This window comes from Lynx rufus, unplaced genomic scaffold (genome assembly GCF_022079265.1).
Source record: "Lynx rufus isolate CCGP_SWC_20201006 ecotype Redwood Valley unplaced genomic scaffold, mLynRuf1.p SCAF_28, whole genome shotgun sequence".
Lineage (NCBI taxonomy): Eukaryota > Metazoa > Chordata > Mammalia > Carnivora > Felidae > Lynx > Lynx rufus.
The window spans coordinates 9,688,440-9,712,932 of NW_025814843.1; the positions used below are offsets into that span (position 1 = coordinate 9,688,440).

Consider the following 24,493-nt stretch of genomic DNA (forward strand, 5'->3'; position numbering starts at 1 on the left):
CGGTTGCCCGTCTGTGTCTCCTGAGCACCTGATCGGGTTGTTCGTCCGTCGCTGCCTTCCTCACCGCGCTCCTCGGCGTCCGTGGGCGGCCGCTGTGTGTCGTGCGGGAGCGCGCGGCATCTCGCGGAAGGACGTCAGCCTGTTCTCGCGATTCTTCGTTCCTGGCACGGCGCCTTGCACGTGCGCGTACGTAGTGGGCGTCTCGTAGTTACGGAATGGGCTCGGTTAGGCAGCGGCGGCCTACTGGGTGCCGCCCGCTCTTCCAGGCCCCGGGGGCGTATCCGAGCCCCTGGCCTCCTCAGGCTCCCCTGCACCCGGGCCTTCAACCTCCGGGCACTGGTGACCACGTGCGCCGGGCCCTCTGGGAACACGCGGGCCCCGGGGCTGGACGCGTGGGCCGTCTGAGATCCGTGAAGGGACGGCTGTGTGGCCAGGACAGGCGGGGGCGGCGCCCCGCGTCCCGCCGGGGGAGCGACAAGTCGCGGAAACGGCAGGTGGACAGGGGAGTTGCGCCGAGTCGTTATTTGCGGTGAAAATGCTCGAAACTACAAACTCCCATCAGCTTTTAGAGTCCATTTGTTTCCATCTCTTTGATCTGATAGAGACGAATCATTTCCTGAAGATGATCTTTTTCTTTCCAAGTTGCGAGCACATGGTCCGTATTAAAGGGGATTCTTTGAGGAGAGCATTACCCTTAGGAAAATAATGGTTCACGGTTAGCCCCGGTCTGTTTGTGGAGAAGTCAGATGCATTCCAGATGCAGGCGGTTTGTGTGAGATGAGTCTCTGGTAACGGAACTTTTAAAATGGGGACTTCACTTTCTGCCTTGTATCCACAGATACATCTTGCATCTATCAGGAAGCCCTCTGTATTCGTGCAAAGATCTTTTTTTCTCCCCCCAAACGGAATCAAGCCGTTTTGGCAGTCCCCAGTTTCATGTGCCCTTTTGGTAGATAATGAGCCTCAGTAGCGAGAGCCCCGTAAAGGCCCCGGTGCCCTGCCTACCGCTGGGTTACCAGATGACGGTGAAAGCAAGCCAGGGTTCTGCACCCCCACGTGTGCTTCTAAGCAAGCAGACACTAAAAACAGTTTGTAAGTAAATTGAATGCACTCACTGCTGTCTCTTGAGTACTCCCAGCCTTTCCCTAAAGATTCCCCGGGGGCAGATGTGACCATGTCAGCGACAGAGGACAGTTTGCAGCGGGAAACCAATCGAGCATCGAGCCCAAGGCAGCCTTCTCGACAGACACGGCAGCTTCCGGGCCTTTCTGGAGTCTTAGCACCTTGTTCACACCAGACCGGGGGTGTCTCTTTCCAGTCAGTCCACGTTACCCCCGGAATCTTTATATCCGTTACATACTACGCAACAAGATCCCTTAGTTCACGTGAAAACCCGTCTTGTTAATTAACGAGCTTCTGGTATAGTTTGGGGGTCACCGTAGCTGAAGCTGTGGACAGCGCCATCTGGCCTCTGGATTAAATCTCGCTCGTTACTCTAGATCAGGCACTAAGGGAACCTGTCGTCAGGGGAGCATAAAGGGGCCTGCAGGTGCCACTTTCAATAGCTGCTAGCCCAGAATGCCGTGTCTCTGGAAAACAGTGGAACCGTTTCCCTTGTAGCCAGGAGGTCAGGATCCAGTTGTGGTGTGTCAGGGACCAGTGTTGTTCGTGGTAGTTTTACTCCAGAGAGCTTGCAGATAAACCAGCACGGAGCCTCCCTTTAATTACCCTGTGGCTTCAAGCAAACTAACATACTTAGAAACTGTAAGATTACTCGGCTCCAGTGGTACTCCTGCGAAGCTCTCTCTGTCCTAATCGTGTGACGCTGTTCTCTGTGTCCCCACAGCCCCTCTCTGTCCTTTGGAGGGGCCCTGCCACCATGTCCCTCAGGTGTCGAAAGAGCAAAAGCCTCATGATTCTGCTTCTGCTCGGGGCCATTAGGTCAGCATCTCTCAGTGCCATGGTCGTACGATTTGTGCAAAATGGTCATTTGTATAAAAGTAGTACTCGTGTAACCTCACAAGAGCCTGTCTCAAAAGAAGACAAGTTTTCTCCTGTTAAAAAAAAAAATCTACGCAAAACTTCCTGTCCCCACTCCCCCCACCCATAACAGAACCCACCACCCAAGTGAGCAACTTGTCATTTTTGTTTTGTGACTCTGAGTAGCAGAAAAATGCTAAGTGTTCTCTAGCAAGCCCTAAAAGATGGATTTGCGTTGTGGTTTGTTTTATTTATTTATTTATTTTAATGTTTGTTTATTTTTGAGAGAGACGGAGAGAGACAGAGCATGAGCAGGGGAGGGGCAGAGAGAGAGAGAGGGAGACATAGAATCAGAAGCAGGTCCAGGCTCTGAGGTGGCAGCACAGGGCCCGACGCAGAGCTTTGAACTCACCAACGGTGAGATCATGACCTGAGCCAAAGTTGGTCGCTTAACCAGCTGAGCCACCTGGGTGCCCCTGCGTTGCGGTTTTAGATGGAACGGAAAGTGTTGTTAACCTCACGAAGTTCGGTGATTTAACATCAGCTTTTAGGCCAGTGGGCGTTGTGGATGCCAGTGACAGACGCCATCTTGATTTCCTAGAAACCTGGTTTCACGTGTTCTGTTCTGTTGCCCACATACGCCCAGTCATAACTGTCAGACTTGTGGTTTAGCCTGTGTTGGAACGGTTTCTCGTGTAGTCAGAGGCATTTTCTACATGGCCCTGCTCTTGGTCACAAAAGGCCTTTGCATCCTACAGGAATCGTGCTTCTCCCCTCCCTCCTGAACACTCTGGGTGTTAGCATCATCTGAAGCAGACCCTTCGTGGAATGTCCGTTGTGGGTGACATGGCACCCCTGGTGTTACTGAACCAGCCGTGCATTCCCGGGCAGAACAGGGCTTTCAGATAACGTGAGGCAGGATACTTCCATGGTGGTGGGAGTGGAAGACCCAGGAGGAGGGCGCAGGGGTTCGAGGTAGAATTTACTTGCCTCCCCCATCATTTGTTGGTCCTCCAGCAGGAAATAGCATTAGATTTCCCCACGTGCATTCTCTTTTCACCTTGTTTTCCTCGCTTGGTTTGCAATTTTTTTAATTGGAAAATTGGGTGAGTTCTCTGTGAATGCGCATGATATTGAACAAAAAAAATAATGGGGACACTTGGGTGGCTCAGCAGTTAAGCATCCAACTCTTGATCTTGGCTCAGGTCATGGTCTTGCAGTTCTTGGGATCGAGCCCTGCGTTGAGCTCTGTGCTGACAGCTCGGAGCCTGCTTGGGATTCTCTCTCTTCCTCTCTTTGCCCGTCCCCTGCTCTCTTGTTCTTTCTCTCGAAATAAATAGACATTTAAAAATGAAGTATGATTTTAGTGAATTATCCTCTAGTTTTCAATTGCAAAAGTCAATATTACTGAGGTATAATTTGCACATAATATAGTTCAAATTTTTCTGCGGTAGCATCCCAATACTTAAGTACTCGTTTTTTGTACGTAGAGCAAATATTTATGTGATAAATGTAGGCCTAACATGGGAAAGGTGAGAAGGGTCCTGGTGGGTAGGAGCATGGGTGGGTGGACTGGACACCCAGTAGAAGGGTGTGGGCCAACATGTAATCTATTCGTAGTAAATAGAAGGAACTAATTATGTTTTTTAAATTTTAAATTTTAAAATTATTTACAGGATCCTAAGATATCTTCCTTGGTGATTTATAAAAATTAAGCTGAGTTTTGCATCAAATAAAATTCACCCTTTTTAGGTGTACAGTTGGACAGGGTTAGACAAATGTGTATCGTAGGGAGCCCAACACCGTGGCCCAGAGAGAGAATATTTCCTTCCCTTGGGAAAGCTTCCGTTTGCCTTTGTGTAGTCTGTGTAGCCCGGCCCTGGGAACCACTGATCTCTTTTGTTTCCATGGTCTGTTTTCTTCAGAATGTCCGGTGAATGGGCTCCTACAGTACGTAGCGTGTTATGTCTTGCTTCTTTTGTACAACGTCCATCCACGTTGTTGGGTATTTCACTGGTTTGTTCCTTTTTATCACCCAGTAATATTCCACTGTGTGAATGGACCATGATGTCCTTGACCATTCTCCACTTGGTGGGCATTTGGGTTGTTTCCATTTGAGGGCTGTTGAGAGTCAAGTGGCTTTGGACATTCATGCGCAAGTCTTACATTTCTCCCGGGTCACTGGGATTGGGATCGCTGGCACATACGGTGACTTAGGTTTCACTTTATACGAAACTGGCAGACTTTTCCAAAGTGGCTGTACCATTTTGTATTCTTACCAGGGTGATAGGAGCGTTCTGGTTCTGTCTCCTTGCTGGTCTTGCTTCAAAACGTCAGCCATTTTAGTGGGTGTGTGCTAGTATCTCTTTGTGCTCATTTTATTTTGCTTTTCTCGAATAACCGACGACGTTGAGCATCTTCTCATAGACTGTTGACCATTTACGTATCTTCTTTGATGAAATAACTGTATAAATATTTTCCCCAGTGTTTTCCTTGGGCTATTTGTCTTGTTAACTGAGTTGTAAGAGCTTTTTAAATATCGTGCGAACAAGTCTTTTATCAGGTAGGTGTTTTGCAAATATTCTCTGCCAGTGTGTGGTATCACTCTTCATTTTCTTTACAGTGACTTTTGAAGAAGTTTTAGATTCTGATGAAACCCAGTTTATCTGTTTTTAATTGATAAACCCTAAAGCTTCATGCTCTTTGCATTCTTTCTAGGACATCTTTTTCTGCTAAGGTCATAAATGATGGTCTCTTATTTTTGTTTTGGAAGCGTTACAGTTTTAGCCCATCCTTTTAGGTTTGTGATCTCTTTTGTGTTAACTTTTTTACGTGGTATGAAGTGTCTAGGTTCTTTTGGTTTCATTTTACACATTTCTCAAGCACTGTTTGTTGAATAGATTGGCTTTCTCTATTAAATTACCTCGGCGCCTTTTGTTGAAGGTGAGTTGACCGTTCCCATGTGGTCTATTTGTGGACTCTCTTCTGATCCCTTGATCTGTTATCTCTAGCCTCCCACCAATACCAATCTATCCTAATAAACACAGCTTTCTGAATTCTAGTGATGTGAATCCCTGAGCTCTGGTCCTCTTTCTCAACATGGTTGTGATTTTTTTTGTCCTTTCTATTTCCCTGTAAATCTTGGAATCAGCTTGTCCATTTCCCCCCCCGAGGAAAGCCCTCCAGTCCCTTGACCATTTATTTGGGTGATGAGCGAGTGTATAGTGTTTTTACATCATCGTCATTGTTAAGTTTCTTTGTTTTGCAAAGGGTTTAATTTGGCCTTTATATCTGTATTTATAGGGGAGATACTTGCTTTTATTTTTGCCTTCTTGTTTTTATGACAGCTGTACCGTTTGGGGTATTCCATATTACAGGAACTTTATGAAATGAGTTACAAAACAATCCGTTTTCCATTTCCTTAAAACAGTTCTGTGTGTCGTGGGGAGACCAAGTATTCCTTAGGGATTTGCAAAACTGTTACACCAGACCAATCCATCGTTTTTTCAAGAAGTAATTCTATTAGGGCCGAATGCAGTGTTCCTTTAATGCTGTCAAATGTCTTTGATCTCAGATTATGTGGAAGAGCTTCTTAAAAGTTATAAATGATTAGGGTCTCATTTTTACTATGTCACAGTCCAGGAAGGTAGCCTATCTGATTGCTGCTTTTTTGGGAACTTACCCAGGCTTTTTCCTTGTCTTTCTATTCGAGGCAGTAATTAAGACCCATGTTTGCAACCAACTGATGGATACTTACCGTGAGGCACTGGCTTGTTACTTTCCTACAGTGTTCACACCCTCTGTGTCCTTACTTACTTTCAGTTTTCTCCTGATTTACTTCCAGGGCAAGTTCATCCGCATCAACTTTGATGTAACTGGCTACATTGTTGGGGCCAACATTGAAACATGTATCCTTTTCCATAACTGCATAATCCAAACCGAAGAGGCGGCTGATCTTCCTCCGGCCCAGGGCAGCCCCGTGTGGCATCACTCCCACTCCCCAGGTGATCAGACTGAAGCCAGAGGGATCATGACGTGGTCAGACACTTCCAGCTACTGAATGTTCATGCCAGAGTGTGGTGGTGGTGGTGGTGGTGGTGGTGGTTTTTCATGCCAGTCCATACCGTGTTCACACAGCCGGGGTAGAGGAGAGTCCCACTGAGGGGAGAATCACCTGCACTTGAACCCAGGAAACGTTGGCGCGGTAGGAGAGCCTTGAGGTGAGCACCTCCTATTGAACTGCTCCTGAGTCCATGCTGGGTTAGCCCTTGTTTACCCTCTGCTCGCGGTATTAGTGGGATGGGCATATACCGCCCCCCCCCCCCAAGCCTTCTGCAAGGGCACAGTTCCAGCAGTTTCAGTTAGCGTTACGCAGAATATAAGTAGAGGAGAAACAAATGTCAAATACAAAGAGTCGTCCTACAAGATGTCATCTGCATAGAAGGGCCTTAAGAAAAGAGAAATCTATGTAGAATTACTTCGATTAAAGAGGTAAGGGGCACCTGGGTGGCTCAGTCGGTTAAGTATCTGACTTCAGCTCAGGTCATGATCTCCTGGTTCAGGAGTTCGAGCCCCGCGTCGGGCTCTGTCTCTCAAAAATAAATAAACGTTTAAAAAAATTGAAACAGAGGTAATAAAATGGAAAGGATTCCAAGTGATAGTGTCCCAATTAGGAAGGATACAGGTGACAGTTCTCTGCTACCTCTGACAAGTATCAGGGACCCTGTGATAGAAGTACAACCTTTCGATCCCTCAGGTAAGGGATAATTCAGAATTGTATTTTACGTCTCCAGATACGCTCAGAGCCAGAAAGTACAAGAAACACTTGGAAATGACCGGGGAATAAATCTCGAGTTTCTTCACCTTGGTCCTGCCATGACAGCTTTCCTGTAAACGTATTTTCCACCAAACATGGACGATGTGTTTGGGATAATCTAATTTACAGAATGGATTCACTTTGGTGAAGTGAAGGGAAAGCTGACTTCAGAAGAGGTGGTCATCTTCCAGAGCAGAGAAACGGAGATTGTGTGACAGCCCAGAGTGACTGTCGACCAGAGACCCCACATGGGTCCCAGAGATGCACCCCAAACGCACAGGCGGGTGTGCTGTGGTCTGAAGTGCAGAAGCAGGTTGGGGGCGAGCCTCTGGCGTGTGGGAAGCCCAGGCGGAGGGGTTGTGGCCGGCTCTGGACAACCAGCATAGGGGGCCAGTGGTCAGTCTGGTCAGGGCCATCTCGGGGTATTTGGAAAGTGGATGTAGAGGGACCGGAGCCACTTGTACGAGGCTGTGTGTGCCAGGCTCTTGGGGACCACGGTGGCCAAGCACGCATCCTGAGGTCCACCTGAGCCCTGAATTCTGTCCCTGTGCTCATGAGCTATGTTATTTTGAGCAATTTCCTTTGTGCCTTGGCTTCTTTGTTCATAAAGTTGTGATAAACTCCCAGAAGGCTTTTTCAGCCTTCAAAGGCTTGAGCTCATTTTCTATAGCTTCTTAGAGTTCCTTGGTTAGTGCTGTGTTCTTTAACTATAACCCAGATGAGGGTCGGGGAGGGGGGGGGGGGGTTGACGTGAACACCCTCTCGGTCCATGATTCCCGAAGATTAGTGAGGAACGTGAGTGCATATATTTTCTTTCCTTTTTCACTTATAGGTTTTAATCATTCAGAACGGTTCATCGCAGGAGGGTTAGTATATTCAGAGAAAGAAAACGTTTTACAAATTAAATTCGTACAGTCACGGAGAGAGGGCCACCTTTTCAATTCGATCCTTAACCATCTTTGCTCAGACCTTCTGGAAAAATCTCGTGCTGTCCGTCAAGCAAAAGATGAGCGTACTTTTCATATCTTTTACCAGTTGTTATCCGGAGCAGGAGAACACCTGAAGTGTAAGTTCACAAAGTTTCCTACTATTTTGCATTTATTTGACTATCTTTTCAGTATTATGTTTTTTGTTTTCTTTTTTGAAAGAGAACATTTTGGGGAAACAGTACAGTTGACCCTTGAACAAAACAGGGGCTGGAGGCCTAACCCACAGCCCAACTTGTGAGTCCCCAGAACTGAACGACCGATCGTTGGCTGCTGCCTGGGAGCCTCACCGATAACCAGTTTGTTACACGTACTTTGTAGGTTGTATACACCATATACTGCGTTCTTACAACAAAATAAACTATAGGAAGACACACTAAGAAAATCACAAGGAAGAGAGAATACACTTATAGAACTGAACTGTCCCCTCCAAAAAAAAGCTGTGTGTAAGTGGACCCGTGCGGCTCCCCCCTGCGATGTCCAGGGGTCGACCGTAGTTTCGTACCCACCAAAATGAAAATGAAATAGAACTTCCGTGCCACGGGTAAATACTTTTTAAGTGGCAGTTCTATAGACGGTGTTACGTCATCTTTTGTACGTTTGTTTCTTTTCTTTAAAAAACTTTTAAATTAGGGGTGCCTGGGGGGCTCAGCTGGTGGAGCGTCCCAGCTCCTGATTTCAGCTCAGGTCGTGATCTCCCAGTACACGGTGGCAAGCCCTGTGTCTGGCTCTCAGCGACAGCACCGAGGCTGCTTGGGATTCTCTCTCTGTCTGTCCGTCTCTCTCTCTCTCTCTCTCTCTTTCTTTCTGTGCTCCTCCCTGGCTCTTGTGCGCACACTCTCTCTCTCTTGAGATGAATAAAATAAGCTTTATAAAGAAAATAACATAAAAAACGAAGAAGTTTTAAATTAGAAGATACACATTTTTATACAAGCTCGGTTTCAACATTTATGAATATAAAAAGTAAAAAAGAGGGGCGCCTGGGTGGCTCAGTCGGTTGGGTGTCCGACTTCAGCTCAGGTCACGATCTCGCGGTCCGTGAGTTCGAGCCCCGCGTCGGGCTCTGGGCTGATGGCTCAGAGCCTGGAGCCTGTTTCCGATTCTGTGTCTCCCTCTCTCTCTGCCCCTCCCCCGTTCATGCTCTGTCTCTCTCTGTCCCAAAAATAATGTTAAAAAAAAAAAGTTAAAAAAAAAAAAAGTAAAAAAGAATAAATTGATAAAATTGAGTAAATATTTTTATTCCCAGGTTTATAACTGAACATATACGTTTATGCTTCCACTAGTACTAGATGGAGCTTATGGTGGACTTTTATGCATGTATTTTGTCATGAATCCCAAGGGCTGGAAGCATAGGACTGGCTGGGGTAAAGTTCTGAGTCAGAGGTATCTGAGGGAGAAGGAAGGACGTCCGGCTTCCTGGTCTCCTCTGAAATCGGCACTGAAAATTCGGCGCTCCTCCTGTGCGAGAGCAGACACCTGCGTCGTATCACCTTTGTCACCTGGGCTGTAGGCTTTCGCTCACGCAGACATCTGTGCAAGCGTTGAGCCCAGAAGTGAGAGAAGGGACCCGTAAGGGAAAAAAAATCAGCAACAAATAAAGAGAGTAATTGCACTGAGAAATTAAACATCCGAGACGATACGGTCCGTAATGCCGAAGAAGAGAACTCTCGGGCTTTCAGACCGGCAGTAACTTCAGTCGTAATGAACCAAAAAAATAAGATCAAAGTGTTAAAAGAAGGAGAGAGGAAAAGAGAGCAAGCGGTAGCCAGTAGAGGTTAAATGTGAGGTAGGTGAGAATTCAGTGACAGGACAGAAACTCTGGGCAGGAGAGCACATGATAACATCGAGTGTGAAGATAAACAGCTGTATCTATTCTGACCCCTCCTGAGAAACCTCCTTCTGGTCTCCACACCTTTGGCGAAAGGATGCGTTAAGTTCCAACTCAGGGCCCCTAAAGTACAAGTAGTCGATGGGGGCGGCTGCTATGATAACTCTGTCATAAATGTGGGTTGCACATCACTCTGAGAAGCAGATTTACCACCAGACAAACGGGCTCAGAGGGTTTCGGGGCACCGGCCTGGCTCAGGACCTGCCTATTCCACATTCTGTACCTTCTACATCTGGGTCTTCACGTTCGTGTCGTCTTCCTATTGATCCCGTAACATTTGCTGTAAACTACTTTGCTAAGATAAAATTACAGACTATAGGCCTTGAAAACCGTCCCTCAAAAGATGGCTAAACTATTTAAATGTGAAAACAGTAAGGCCTAGTTATCTGGAAAACGTGCATCCTTTCCCGGCTACCGATTGCTTTTCTTTTTTTTTTTAATGTTTGTTTATTTTTGAGAGAGAAGGAGGGGCAGAGAGAGGGAGACAAAAGATCCAAAGCAGGCTCCACGCTGACAACACAGAGCCTCACGTGGGGCTCGAACCCACAAATCGCGACATCGTGACCCGATCTGAAGTCGGGCGCTCAACCAACTGAGCCACCCAAGTGCCCCGGGCTACCGATTTCAAATATCCTATAAGCCGCTGTCCCAGAAACTGCAGTTGGAATGTTTGCAGTTTCCACCCTCGTTTTCCCTCCTCGATAGGATGGAAAACTGCATGTTTTTGAAATGAACCTATGAAGAGAAAGTGTGACAGGAAGAAGTGTGGTGGCATGGAGGGGGTGGGCCACGTCTCCCGTGATCGGCCCAGCCCAGCGTGAAGGTGGGGGTGCTTCGTCTGTTGATGGTTATTTATTAAACTGTATGCGTTATGTTTTCTCCTAGCTGATCTGCTCCTGGAAGGATTTAATAACTACAGATTTCTCTCCAATGGCTACATTCCCATTCCGGGACAGCAAGACAAAGATAACTTTCAGGAGACCATGGAAGCAATGCACATAATGGGCTTCTCTCACGAGGAAATTCTCTGTACGTGGGTTTTCCCCCAATTCTGCTACTCGCTTCAATAAGACTTTAGCACAGCCAGCGGGGAGGGGGGAAGAGCGTAAACTAGGAAATGACAGAAAATCATGAGAATCACCCGTAATTGTACAAATTCCTGAGACCTATGTTACTGAAAAGCTGTTTACAGCTAATTTTTAGCACAAAATAAATTAGAATACGTCTCTGCTGCAATTTGATGTAATAATTTTATTTTTCTCTGTATCCATGTAAAGCAATGCTTAAAGTGGTATCTTCAGTGCTACAGTTTGGAAACATTTCTTTCAAAAAGGAGCGAAATACTGACCAAGCGTCCATGCCAGAAAATACAGGTAAGCTGACCAATATGATTTTATTTGTTTACGTGGTTCGTTGTTGTGCCACGGCCACAGTTGTGTCGTGCTGTTTGTCGTCATGTTCCCAAGCATAAGTTGCCAACTCTCCATAACGTAAAGAAGTTCTCCGTTGTGTCTGTTTAAACATCCGGCCGCATTTCTTCACAATAACATCATAAAGCTAAAGTTGTACTTCTCACGCGCCAGGTGACCAGTAAATTTTCTCTTTCCTAGGCTGTGTTTCATTTCACTTCTGGAACTTTTTGATTGAGCCTGGCCCTTTGAAGTAGATAGAGTCTCAGAAAAGGGAGTAAGACAGACAAAACACACATCATGCAAAAAGATGTGTTTGTCAGCATTTTAATGGGGAGTGGGGAACCCAGGAACTACTTTGAAATATCCAATCAAATGAAGTAAACCAAGATCTAACCCCACCATCAGGTATATTTTTTTAGGCTCTAAAATGTCATTTATCATTTTAGCAAAGGGGTGTGGGCCGTTGGCTTTTTGTGCTTCTTTGTGTTTTTCAACTTCCCATCCAGTACGTACACGCATGCATTCGTACACACGTTAACTAAAAGGGGCCAGGACCTAGAGGTCGAAGCAAAGCAGTTGGTACGAGCCAGTGGCAAGAGCCACAGACCGAAGGAAGAAATGCCCTCTGCGGCACGGCCTGTCCTGCCCACACAGGACTACTGCCCAGTTGCTGACAACACGTGTGGATTGGTGGGGAGGGGCGGGTTCGGGTCTTTGCCAGTAAGAACTTGGGTAAGTTCTATTCCCGGTGTAACTCAAAATGTGCTTATCCTTATAGAATTTTCTTATTTTAACACTAAATCAAAAATTAGAGGGGTGCCTGTGTGGCTCAGTCAGTTAACCATCTGACTTCGGCTCAGGTCATGACCTCGAGGTTCGTGAGCTCGAGCCCCACGTCAGGCTCTGTGCCGACACTGTGGAGCTTGCTTGGGATTCTCTCTCTCCCTCTCTCTCTCTGCCCTTCCCCCACTTGCACTCTCTCAAAATAAATAAACCTAAAAAAATGAGAATAATTTTCACACTTGTTAGAACTTGGCAGTGTCCCCAGTGAGCGCGTGAGGAGGTACGTGCCCGGCTGCCGAGAACAGTAGTAACGGAATGAGCTGTTTATTGAGTGCTCGCTGTTGGCCATGCAAATTTTTACAAACCTTTAGGTTTCTTGCCTACTAAATATTATTGGGATCATTATGCACGACCAGTTATCCTGGTAACATGATTTAAATTAGCATAAATGGTATTTTTCTCATTCTGTGCATCATCCATGGGTTCTAAGACTCCGTAACTTACGCTGAATTACCCAGAATAAGTAACTGCTGCCTGTTCCTTCTTACCTAAGGATGAGTGGTACTCATTCGAAAGGATGAAGACCTGAAACCTGTCCTTTTTTAAGACTTACTCAGTTTATTTCTGGAGGTTTCTTATCGTGTTGTGACTAGCTCGTAGGTAGAAGCCTAGTACTTAGGAAACGTTTTACGCTCTAGTTGCACAGAAACTCTGCCATCTTCTGGGGATGAATGTGATGGAGTTCACTCGGGCTATCCTCACCCCCCGGATCAAGGTCGGCCGAGACTATGTGCAGAAAGCCCAGACCAAAGAACAAGTGAGTTTCACATTGTTATTGCACATTTGTTTGAATGACCAGCTATCATCAGAAGACCTTCCTATTGGCAGGTAACAGACCTTAACAGGAACTCTGTAACAGGTGTTTCTTGGTACTGTGTGTGGTTTTTTCCCTTGTGTGGTTTTCTCCAGAAAAAATTTTGAAGTGATTTTTTTTTTCTAAAGTAAATTTGAAATATCACCTCAGGCTTTCCCCAGGTAGGTAGATCATCCAGGACAAAGCTGTGTAACTTCGGAAGCCCGCTCGGCCGTAGGGCGCGCTGCTCCCGGGTCCCTGTGTGGGTGGCCCAGCACCAAGAATGTGGGCGTCGGATCCACCCGTTTCGTGGCAGACTCCTTTGAGACTGGGCAGACAGGCTGCACAGAGCCCCAAGGGCCCAGGAAAGAGTCTGTTTTTCCTAGGCATCTTCTCCCTTCTCCTCAGTAGATCATCTCCAGTTTATGTTTACCTGTACCTTTAACTGTCGCTACGTCAAATGGAGACAACGTTAAGTAGCAAAAGCTGTTTGAGTTCTGGGAGCAGTATAGAGCATTTAAAACTCCAGGTAACCGCTAGTAATGCTTTGTAGGCGGTTTCCAGAATAAAAGGTTGTTGTCTAATTACAGGCAGATTTTGCAGTAGAAGCACTGGCGAAAGCTACCTATGAGCGGCTCTTTCGCTGGCTCGTCCACCGCATCAACAAAGCTCTGGACAGGACCAAGCGTCAGGGCGCATCTTTCATCGGAATCCTGGATATTGCTGGATTCGAAATATTTGAGGTAGGTCTTTCTCTCTCCTGCTCTTCTGTTTGTTCTTTTAATAAACACGAAGGCTCACTCTGTACCGGGTGCACTGCAGGCACTGGGGCTATAATGGCAGATGAGCAGGTGCGGCCAAATTAGGGTGCCGTGAGGAGGAAGTGGGGGGCCCAGTCACAGAAGGTGTCTCGGGAGCTACAGGTAAGCATACCTGAGGAGGAGAAGCCCCCGGCCTCTGCGAATTTTCCTACGTGATGGGAGTAAGTCAGTGGTCTTGTATGGGAGAGAATTTGCCAAGTGTTAGAAAGTGCTAGAAAGCCGGCATGGCTATACCTAGCTGACCGGAGAGCGAGGGGTAGCAGACACAGACGGAGATGGTGCTCTGTGTCCCGAAGATGCTTCACGGGGTCTGGTGATAGATTTTGGTGCATTTTGCTGTTGCTGCGACTGGCTTTCTCCACGCCCTCTGCATCCATCCCGTCACTGGTTTGCGGTCACAAGTCTGCTGTGGTTGTGCCAAAACATTGATACAATGTCAGTCTCCTAAAAATTTACATCTTTATGTCTCCTTTGATGGACTGACTCCACGGTGAGGCACAAATACTAAATTAAATACTCCGTGGGACCAGTGTGATATCCTGGCCACCACGGGGTATGGAATTGCCTTAGCTTTAAAATGAACAACTCAGACGATCAGTCTGGCCTGAGCAGATCTGAGATATGTCACTGGGGGGTGCAGTCTTAGCCACTGAGCTGCCGCTGTCGCTGTAGGAGATTGCTTGAATATGTTCTGATCTGTGGAAAACTTGAGAAATCATGAAAGGTGGCTGGGCATGTGCGCATTAAAAAAAAAAAATTTGTCGCCTTCTTCTACATAATCAGAAGGTACAATGAAAGAAAAGATCCCTGATTCCAGCCGCAACAAAAACGGATGAGAGACTGAAGAATAAATTTAAGAAGAAACAGCATGGTTTACTGAAGGCAACCTCCCAGTGCTACTGTGAGAAACAGAACCACCTAGAAAACGTACCATGTTCTCAGGGAATTTCCACCTCATAAAGCAGCAGATCTTCCCCAAGTTACTTCTCAAGCAAACATGTCCATTCAAAACCTACCGATGGAAATACTATTTTTAAAAAAAAAATTTTTTTTAATGTTTATTTATTTTTGAGACAGAGACAGAGCATGAATGGGGGAGGGGCAGAGAGACAGGGAGACACAGAATCGGAAGCAGGCTCCAGGCTCTGAGCCATCAGCCCAGAGCCTGACGCGGGGCTCGAACTCACGAACCGTGAGATTGTGACCTGAGCTGAAGTCGGACGCTCAACCGACTGAGCCACCCAGGCGCCTGCCGACGGGAATTTTAAGGGTGGGGGGAGACGAGGCAACCTTCTTCTAAAACTAATTTGAAAGTTGAATTAACGGAAAATAAAGAACAGACCGTAAAATTCTGAAAAAGGAATGAAAAGGATATTAAAAGAAGTGAAACATTATGTAAAGTTAAACTGTACTTCAAGAAGTAGGTCTTAACCTGTGAATATATGGACCATAGAAAAATGGAGAAGGTAAAAATGCAGGATTGTGGTAGCGAGTGTTATTTGTCTTGGGGAAAGAATGGAAAAAACCTAAATGTCCACCATTAGGAAGTTGGTTCAGGGAATTACAGTATATCCATACACTGGATATATTGGGTCCTGTACACCCAGTATGAAGAAGGAGCTGGCTTTATATCCTCCTGTGGAAAGACTCCAGGACAGATCAAGTTAAAAAAAAAAAAAATCAAGGTAACACACACATGTGAGTGCACAGAACATCTCTGGAAGGATCACGAGAAGCAGGGGACAGTGGCTAACCATAGAACAAGTAGGTGACGTGAGTGAGACTTCTCATGTGGCTCTTTGCCCATTTTTTAATTTATTTACCTTGAGAGAGAGAGAGCAGGGGAGGGGCAGAGAGAGGGAATCCCAAGCAGGGTCCACACCATCAGCGCGGAGCCCAACATGGGGCTTGAACCCAGGAACTGTGAAATCATGACCTGAGCTGAAATGAAGAGTCAGAGGCTTACCCAGCTGAGCCCCCCAGGCACCCCTCTTCGTCCACTTTTAATTGTACACCACGCATTACCATTTTAAGTACTGATTATATGAAAACGTAGTTGTAGTTTAAGTGTGGAAGACAAGTTAGGAACTCAATTTTTTAAAAAAAAAAATGCCATGCCACATAGTTGCCCAAGCTGCATAGAGCAGTAGGGTCTCCTCATCCCACGGCAGAACAAAATCCATTTACCTAAACGTGAATACGCACAACCGGGCAGTCTGCAAATATTCCCGGGAAATAACGGTGCTGAGCAGGGCGAACACCGCGTCCCTGCCCTCCAAGTGTGACCGCATTCTCAAGCAGTAGAACACCCCCATGGGGGGAGGATTGGAACAGCTTTTTCAGACTATAAATCTCCTTGGAGACGGAGTACACGTTCCCTAATTGAAGATCACTTTTCATAATGAGAGCAGTTATTTATGGACACGTGCTTCTCACGAACAGCATGGAGGCTCAGGGGAAAAAGGTTGAGAACTTCTAGCACCTAAGGTGATTGTGCTTAAAAATTCTTCCTATCCACCCATCCATCCGTCCTTCCCATCGGCAGCATCATAGACAAACCGGCGAGTTCCCGAAGAAGGAAACGGCGGTGTCTGGAACGTGTGAGAAGACGATCCAGTTCCCATCCTGACGTCTAATGAACACACGAGGTGGCGTCCCCGTCGGGTGTGCGGCTGTTGATTCGACGGTTCTGTGCGCTCCGTGCTCGCCACGAGGAGCGTGGTCCCCCTCCGTCACCACTGTGTTGACACCGGCAGAGGGCAGACCCTTGTTTAAGAGGAGGGAACGCGCTGACAGGCGGCTGGAGCCTCCCGCTCCCCGAGCACCCTCATCAGGCCTGGCCAGGGTCTCGTCCACCACCCCCCAAAGCCAGGAGGACCTAAGTTGCTCCAGAGCCTGTGGATGAAGAGAAGAGCGGGAACAGGAGACCGTCCACAAGGCTTCCAGACACTCAGCCCAGTGGCCTCTGACCTTCCCACGCCTCTTTGATTTTCTGCCTTTTCTCTTTCTCCCTGTCTCGCTTATCCCTTCGCTTCTGTTTGCTAACCATTCAGCAGTGGGCACGGAGTTGTTTCACACGTAGATGACGCGCTTAGCGCACAGAGTTTAGTGTTTCCCTGCTCTGCGCATTCCGGGAAGGTCCCCCGCGGCTGGTGCGGTGAGAGGCCGAGGCCCCTCCACTCAGGCCCCCTCCTCACACAGAACCCATGCTGCAGCTGGTCCCTGAGAACTTCCCGTGGGGGGTGTCGGTAGCGGCTGATTGATGATTCCCGTTCTCTCTCTCCCCCTCCCTCCCCACGTCCCACATCCCACCCCATGCAGCTGAACTCCTTCGAGCAGCTCTGCATCAACTACACCAACGAGAAGCTGCAGCAGCTCTTTAACCACACGATGTTCGTGCTGGAGCAGGAGGAGTACCAGCGCGAGGGCATCGAGTGGAGCTTCATCGACTTTGGCCTTGACCTGCAGCCCTGCATCGACCTCATCGAGAGACCCGTAAGGGCGCGCTCCGGCAGCGCGGCGGTCGTTCCCACAGCGTCGTCCCCGAGGGCACCTAGCCCACCTAAGGGGTCTTTTCTTAAGTAGGCTCCACGACCAGTGTGGAGCTCGAATTTGCGACCCTGACATCAAGAGTCGCGTGCTCCACCGGCTGAGCTGGCCGGGCGCCCTCAGCCTAATTAGCTTTAAGATAATTTTCTAACATAAACATTGTAGAAAAGAGATGCTTTGATGAAATACCTGTTTGAAAAGTAAGTAAGCAGCCAGGGAAGGCCCTTCCTCCGCCCTCTCGTGTGTGAGCCTGCCGCTTGCAGACCCCCCCCCTCCACCGTGCCCTCATCTCCTGCCCGGGCCACACAGGGCCGTCCAGGTCATCCGGGAGCAAGTCACGGCATTTAGACCCCTTGTTCCCATAACTAAAGCTCATCCTTGTGAGCACAAGGATGTTCTTATTTGGGCAGGGTTTTTCCTGATTTGACTCTTCCAGGGGTTTGGGGGTAGATGTACTTTTAATAGCAGTCCTAGCACGTATCAGAGGTCCTTTTCTTCTGGTTTAGTGTTCCGCAGAGATACGCAAGACCACACGTAACTCGTGCGCTTATGATCTCCAACAGATGTCCGTGACTCGGACGTGTGTTCTTTGTTTTCCCTGGCAGTCCGAAACCTGTCTCCCAGACTTCCAGCTCTTTAGAAACCCCCGACCTAAAGGAGCAGTGATAACACAGAACTTGACATTGAGGGATGAAGTAGCAGAAGTAAAAAGGAGCCATAATCGTGGATATTCATAGTCGTGCTGTCACTGAGCCATTTAGAAAAGCTTAAATTACACTGGGGATCCTGTTTCAGAATTTAGCAGTGTTTTCACTGAAAGAGATTAAAACGTAAGAACTAGAGTACAAAGATGGATGTGTCCTCATTAGTGTTAATGCGGAACCTCAGAGTCGTCTGGTGAGTGGGGTACGTTCAGTCACCTACGACTCTGAACCTTTGCTTCTGGAAGATTACTTGATCCTGCTTGCCTTCAATTCCAGTGTTCCTTTAGCTGCTCCAAACCCTCCGAGAGCCGCAAACTAGTGAGCCCTGGGGTCGGGGCCCATTACAGGGTTCTCCCAGCTTCTACCTGCTGGCACTTTGTCCGGCCACCTTTCTCTGACCATGTGGTTACATGTTTCCTGTATGCTTTAGTCTCTGTCACTTTTTAAGCAGTATTTGTACAGAGCCAGCTTTCCCGATAAACGTAGGAAAGCTGCTCCTGGATATGGATTCCCAAGGCTGATCACGTAGGCTCGCCCTAGACTTGCCGCATTCAGTCTCGTGTCACTGACGTGTACTTGCGGTGTGGTGTGGCAGTGTGGGATGACCCAGCAGCGGCGACCTAGGCCAACACATTTGGAGTGTTTCGTGTCCCTTTCCTGGGCCCTCCGCCTTCCTCCAGAAGGGAAGTCCGTGCACCGACTCTGGGCACTTTTTCTTGATTGAGACCTTCTCATGTGCCCTGAAATCCACCGTTTTGTGGGATACGGCTCAGTGGGTTTCGATGCTCACAGCATCATACATCATCTCCACTGCCTGACTCCAACACTGTCATCGTCCCAGAGACCCCAGGCCTCTCACAGTCCACTATCTGCCTTTGTTTCTGGGCCTTTCTTCAGTGAACCAGTTGAGTGAAATAAAGTAGCGATTCTTGCGTTGGTCAAATACATAAAGTAATTGATAAATTATTTCTCCCCCTTTGATATTTTCCGCTTAATGCTTACTAGTCTTGCCGTTTGACCGGGCGCTGTGTATTTAACCATCCCTTAAAGAGGAACTTAAATCAGTTAGGATGTGAGATGTTGGAAGCATTCCACCCAGTTGAGGTTCACTTTCGTTCTGTTTTTCTTCTTTTTTTTTTTTTTTTTTTTTTTTTTTTGAGACGGAGAGAATCCCTCCACTACCTTCTGTCCTAGCAGTTTGGTTTCCATAGCTTCAGAAAAGTCTTCCTCATCCTGGAAACTAACCTGCCAACTGCAGAGGGGCATCCTGGCGTTGAAAGCGAGTGACGGTGAACTTGTCCGTTCTCATTATCAGGCCAACCCCCCCGGCGTGCTGGCCCTTCTGGACGAAGAGTGCTGGTTCCCGAAGGCCACGGATAAGACCTTTGTCGAAAAACTAGTTCAAGAGCAAGGCTCCCACTCCAAGTTTCAGAAACCCCGGCAACTGAAAGACAAAGCAGACTTCTGCATCATCCATTACGCGGGGAAGGTACGGGCTGTGTAACGGTTAACGGTAGCTTGCATTTCGCCGCATCTGATGGCGCTGGTGACAGACGTGCGGGTAGACGTCCGCAGACCCTAAACACCGTGTGTGTCACCACCGCGTGGCCCTCGAGACAACCCACCTTTCAGATTGACCCCGAGAACGTTCCGGGTTAAGGCTGAAAGCGTTTCTTGTTTTGTGTGTGTGTCCGCCTTTCCCCCCCTCGTGTGGCCCGCCACGGCCAGGTGGACTACAAGGCAGACGAGTGGCTGATGAAGAACATGGACCCGCTGAACGACAACGTGGCCACCCTCCTGCATCAGTCGTCGGACAGATTCGTGGCAGAGCTTTGGAAGGACGGTAAGAACGCGCTTCCGCCTGGAGTTCAGCTGGTCCCGGAACTTTTCCGGTGAAGACCCACATGTGGTCCTTTTGCGTTAGGTCCGTGTACGTGTGTTTTACTTTAAAACTTGCTTTCCCTAGAGCAGGGCTGCCGCTACATCGGAATTCACCCTGGGAAACAGAACGTCTGCCTTCCTGGTCAGATGCTGTGGGAAGTGTGGAACATTCTAGGCACAGGGCCGGAAAGAACTGCACACGTGCCTCAGGCCACCCAGGGCCCGGTGTGGTTCCTGTGCAGGGGTACTGGGGACGCAAAACCAGAAAGGCCCTGTACACTCGCTCTGGGTCGCATGCAGGTCCGTGAGCTGCGCCCCCTCCCCCAACACACACGCAGTAGCTGGTGAACAGTTCCAAATGCCCTGCATAGAGAGTAGTTGTTTTTCTTTCCGTCAGCCCTCCGAGATCTTGTATTTACATGAGCCTCGGGTGTCTCGTCATAGACTAGAAGGTGCTACGAGTACCAGGGAAACGAAACGTGTGCGGGGGGGGGGGGGGGGGGGGGGGGGGGCGGTGCTTTCCAGAGCTTTGCTCTCGCTCCTGCCTTCATCCTGATTGTGCCCCACGTCTTCGCTCGGCCCCAGGCCCTGCGGGCCCTTCACCCTGGATCTGGCTCACCCCCACCTTCTCTGGACTATCTCCAGACCTTGTCATCCAGCCCCCTCCTCGGAGATAGAAAGAAACCCAGGAAGCAAAAAAGAAGGGGCAAGGGGTATTGAGGCAGAAGGAACAGGAGAACGTGAGGAGGGAAGGATAGGAGCTCCAGTCCGGAGCGATCGCGTCCGGCAGCTGTGGTGAGCGTGAGGGCCCCGCCGGCGTGGGCTGCTGCTCGGCACACGTGGGTCCCGGGAGAGATCGTGCGCCCGAGACCGGGCGAAAGGAGGGGTTTGGTGGGAGGTTAGGTGGTCTTGGTGCCTGTGGGGGAGAGGCTTGCACCAGATGCTGAGTGCTCCCAGTTAGCGCAGCGGCCTGGGCGGTCGAGGCCGCACCGAACAGATGAGGGGGCCCCGGGCCTGTCGCGAGGAGACGGTAGCACAGGACACGAGACTCCAGAGCCGGAGTGGACGGACCCCCTCCGAGCTCTGGTTGTCACGAGGCCCGGGAAGGCCTGCACTCGCAGGGGGTGATGTGCGAGGGACGCATCCCAGAGAGACGAGAGGAGTCGGGCTGCCCGTCCCCTCGGCGGAGACTGACCCGGGCGCCACGGCTGGGGGAGCGGAGCCACTGTGCCCTCCTGGCGCCCCCGTAAGAGCTCTGAGCACAGGAAACAGAGACAGATGCACCCAGACCACAGCTGCGACGGATGCCACGCGAATGGTAGGGAAGGAGCCTCTGGCCACGTTCGGTACAGGGAAGGAAGGGGGTCCCTTTGGCTTGTGATGAGGCAGATTGTCACGGAGGAGTTGTCCTCGTCCTTGGAAGGGAACAGCGTGTTGAGTCACAAAAGCTGACACGAAGGGAGGCTCGTGGCTGCAACCGGGCCACAGAGAAGTCTGACCTCCGGTCTCAGGAGGACTTGACTCCATTGGAGAAGTGGCTTCCATAGGTTTGTGAGCCAGGGGTGACAGCGTGGGGGTGAAAGCACGGAGGTGAAGAGGCAAATTGGCAGTGATCTGTGGGTTGGGATGAAGGACCTGGGGGCAGGGAGCTGAGTGTGAGGAGAAGAGCACAGAGGAAACCAGCATTTCTACCATTGAAGCCTCAAAAACTGATTTTCTCCATTTTGAATGAGGAGAGAAGGTGTTCAGGGAATAATGACCGTATAACAAAAGAAATTAGGTCTTGGGCGAACGGACTGGTCCTGATGTTGCAAACCACTTTTGACTCTTTATTTACTTATTTATTGTAAACAATTTTAAATTTTATTTTAACATCTATTTATTTTTGAGAGAGAGGGAGACACAGAATCTGAAGCAACTCCAGGCTCTGAGCCATCAGCACAGAGCCCAACGTGGGGCTCGAACCCACGGACTGCGAGAGCATGACCCGAGTTGAGTTGGATGCTTAACCAACTGAGCCACCCAGGCGCCCCCTTGACTCTCTTATTTTTTTAAACTTTTTCTTTTTATTATTATTTTTTGAGACACTGAGAATGAGTGGGGAAGGGCAGAGAGAGAATATCCCAAGCAGGCTCCACTGTCAGTGCAGAGCCCAGTGCAGAGCTCGATCCCACAACCCTAGGGTCATGACCTGAGCCAAAGCCAAGTTGAATGCTCAACACACTGAACCATCCAGGCGCCCCATTATTTAATTTCTTAACCAGAAATGCTATTGTGGGAAACACCTGGCCCATTCATACAGGACTCCCTCCCACCACATGCTTACCATGGTCGTCCGTGAGGTCCGTGTGGAGACGATGAGAGACGTGTCCCTGCCCCCAGAGCTTGTGACCTCGTGGGAGAGTCAGGATACACACAGATGCGGTAACAGGATGCGCGAGCCTCTGTCTTGGCTCCAGCTTCCTCCCTGGGCTTCCTCCATCCATCTTTCTCCTTTAGCTCTGCGCCTTGCCGTCCCCAGGTGGGGGAGCGTCGGGCAGTTGTGGGTCAGTGGTGTTAGGAGGGTAAGATCTGGCAGGGCCTGGACTGCAGGCGTCCGTGCGTGTTCCGTAGCCCAGATGGTGTGTCCGACAGGTAGGACCGTGTCTGGAGGGTCCTTACCTGCCTCTGTGTTCTCTGTCCATGGAGAAGTTAGGGTATTTAATTCCAGAAACGCCAGCAGCCTTGCAGACTCTTCTGGCCCCGGCCCGAACTCCGTCCATCTGCACTTGGTCCGTGGCTCGGAACCCCCGGGAAGGTCAGGTGTGCCCCAAGCTTGATTTGGCCATGCTAGCATCTGCTCTGGAATAATCCCACGTGTTTGGTGTCCTGATGATGCTACTGTTAGCATAAGTCCTGTTGTCCATCGGCTTAGATGGACGGCGATGTACTTTAATCTGAGCGACGGGATCGCAGAAGTCTCTCGCTGTCGGTGGTGAAGGGGAGCCGATCTTCCGGGTGAAGGTCAGGCAGGACGGCGGAACCGTGTTTGTCCGGTTCCGAGGTTTGCATGTTTCGTACAAAAAGTCAGCACCAGGCACAGCGTTTGACGGGGGTTCTAGGGCAGAAAATTCACCAGTGCTCACTCTGGGTGTAGGGATCTCGGGAGAGGGGAGCTTTTCTGTAGGAAAAGAAAATAGCCCTGGAAAAAACAAGTCCTTGTTTTTTCTCTTTTCGCAGCCACGTTAATGCAAAAGCAGACAATGAGCAGCCGACCATGAAAGCAGGATGTATGAGTCGAGCTTGCCTGTGAAGGCACAATCCCTAGGGTATAGAATATTTTGGTTTAAAATAGGCTTTTAGGGTTTTATGGAGTTCACTCAAGGCCATACCAGGAGCAGTGTAAGATTTCTGATGGCAGCCCTGCCCTAGAGATTCCTAGCGCCCTCCTTTTTGCTAAAAGATGTTTCGGGATTTCTGTACCAGCTGCACGCGACTTCTTGCCACTCCTTGGGGCTTGTATCCAGAAATTTAAAAAGCTAACGATTGCATTTTCATGTAAATGTGCCTCCTGGGGTATTTTCCGTGAGTAATGGGTATGATCCAGAAGTATCACCTTATGATTTGAAGTTCTTTTAACGTTTTGCTACAACAGAACTTGAATTTTGTTTTCCTTAGTAACTGTTGCTAATTTGTATTTGAAACCAATATGTTTACAAAATCTGCATTGGAAGTCAAATTACGCAGCGGTGTGCATCTTTGACCGTAAAAGCCACTTAACGTGTACACTTAGCAGAGTGCTCAAACTTCCGCAGTCTCGTCCCGATTTGCTAATTGCAAGATAATTTTATGAACAATTCCAGTACTGCCTTATTTCTCTTAAATTTCATCCTGCGTTTACATAATCCCGTAATGCTGATACGATCTGATGCTGACCCTCAGGCGTGGGGACGTTTGGAAGATTACTTAGTAGAGAACTTTGTCCAGAAGTGCAAATTATCTGGGCAGTAATGTCACAGGGGCCGTGTTGTAGCCCGATTTCAAAGTTGACTTGTGATGTCAAATGTCTCTCACACTAACTGAAGTATTTGTGTATCTGCTCTTCTGTTCTGTTTTTGCTGTTTCTCTGCTTTAGAGATTCAGAATATTCAGAGAGCTTCTTTCTATGACAGTGTTTCTGGTCTTCATGAGCCACCAGGTGAATGTATAAAGCCTGTAGGTCTTCTCAACAGAAGGGTTTTAAGCCCACAGGAAGAACTCTGGGGGGGGGGGGCTGGCGGGGGGGGGGGGCCGGGGAGGGCAGGGTAGATGTGGGCGTGGGGCTGGTTTCTGGGTTTCTGTTTCTGTTTTGCTCATAGACCTGCATGAACCTTTCATTTCATGCTCATTTTTATTATACTTCGAGGCAGCTGTTTGAGTGCATAAACGATACAATTGCTACCGCATACACATTGCTTCTGACTTTACGCATAGCACTTCCAGCCCTGCACAGTAAAAGGTACGTCCCTACCTTTTCCAGTAGTGCCGTTTTGATACACAGTCCTCCAAGGGAATGCTGGGAACCAGTAGTGTCTCCCCGGTCTCTGAGCCACCTCTGCACCTGGGATTCCAGAAAGGGATTGTTTCTCTTCCTAAGCCACGAACTTCTGGAGAACAGATAATTACACCTTCCTCCCACGTGCTGGTCTCATCATTATACCTTCTGTTTGGAATTTATGTACATGTATAGTTGCCTGGCTTTTCTGTTGGAACTAGAGACCGTGGAACCATCCACAAGGCCCGACGGCGCAACTGAGACCAGGATGGAGTGCGGTGTTTGGTCGAATTTGCACCTGGAACCC

The 24,493-nt window shown here is 48.7% G+C and overlaps 1 protein-coding gene across 2 annotated transcripts in view; it reads left to right on the forward strand.

The window, feature by feature from the left end:
* The window catches only part of MYH10 (myosin heavy chain 10), a 123,704-nt gene that overhangs the window by 51,717 nt on the left and 47,494 nt on the right, over positions 1 to 24,493 (forward strand). For both annotated transcript variants that reach the window (XM_047089742.1, XM_047089743.1), the window contains exons 6-14: positions 5,825 to 5,888; positions 7,764 to 7,862; positions 10,556 to 10,699; positions 10,948 to 11,043; positions 12,564 to 12,682; positions 13,309 to 13,461; positions 16,861 to 17,034; positions 19,108 to 19,281; positions 19,521 to 19,635. In XM_047089742.1, the coding sequence (XP_046945698.1) occupies positions 5,825 to 5,888; positions 7,764 to 7,862; positions 10,556 to 10,699; positions 10,948 to 11,043; positions 12,564 to 12,682; positions 13,309 to 13,461; positions 16,861 to 17,034; positions 19,108 to 19,281; positions 19,521 to 19,635 (1,138 nt within the window). The remainder of the gene's footprint in view (positions 1 to 5,824; positions 5,889 to 7,763; positions 7,863 to 10,555; positions 10,700 to 10,947; positions 11,044 to 12,563; positions 12,683 to 13,308; positions 13,462 to 16,860; positions 17,035 to 19,107; positions 19,282 to 19,520; positions 19,636 to 24,493) is intronic.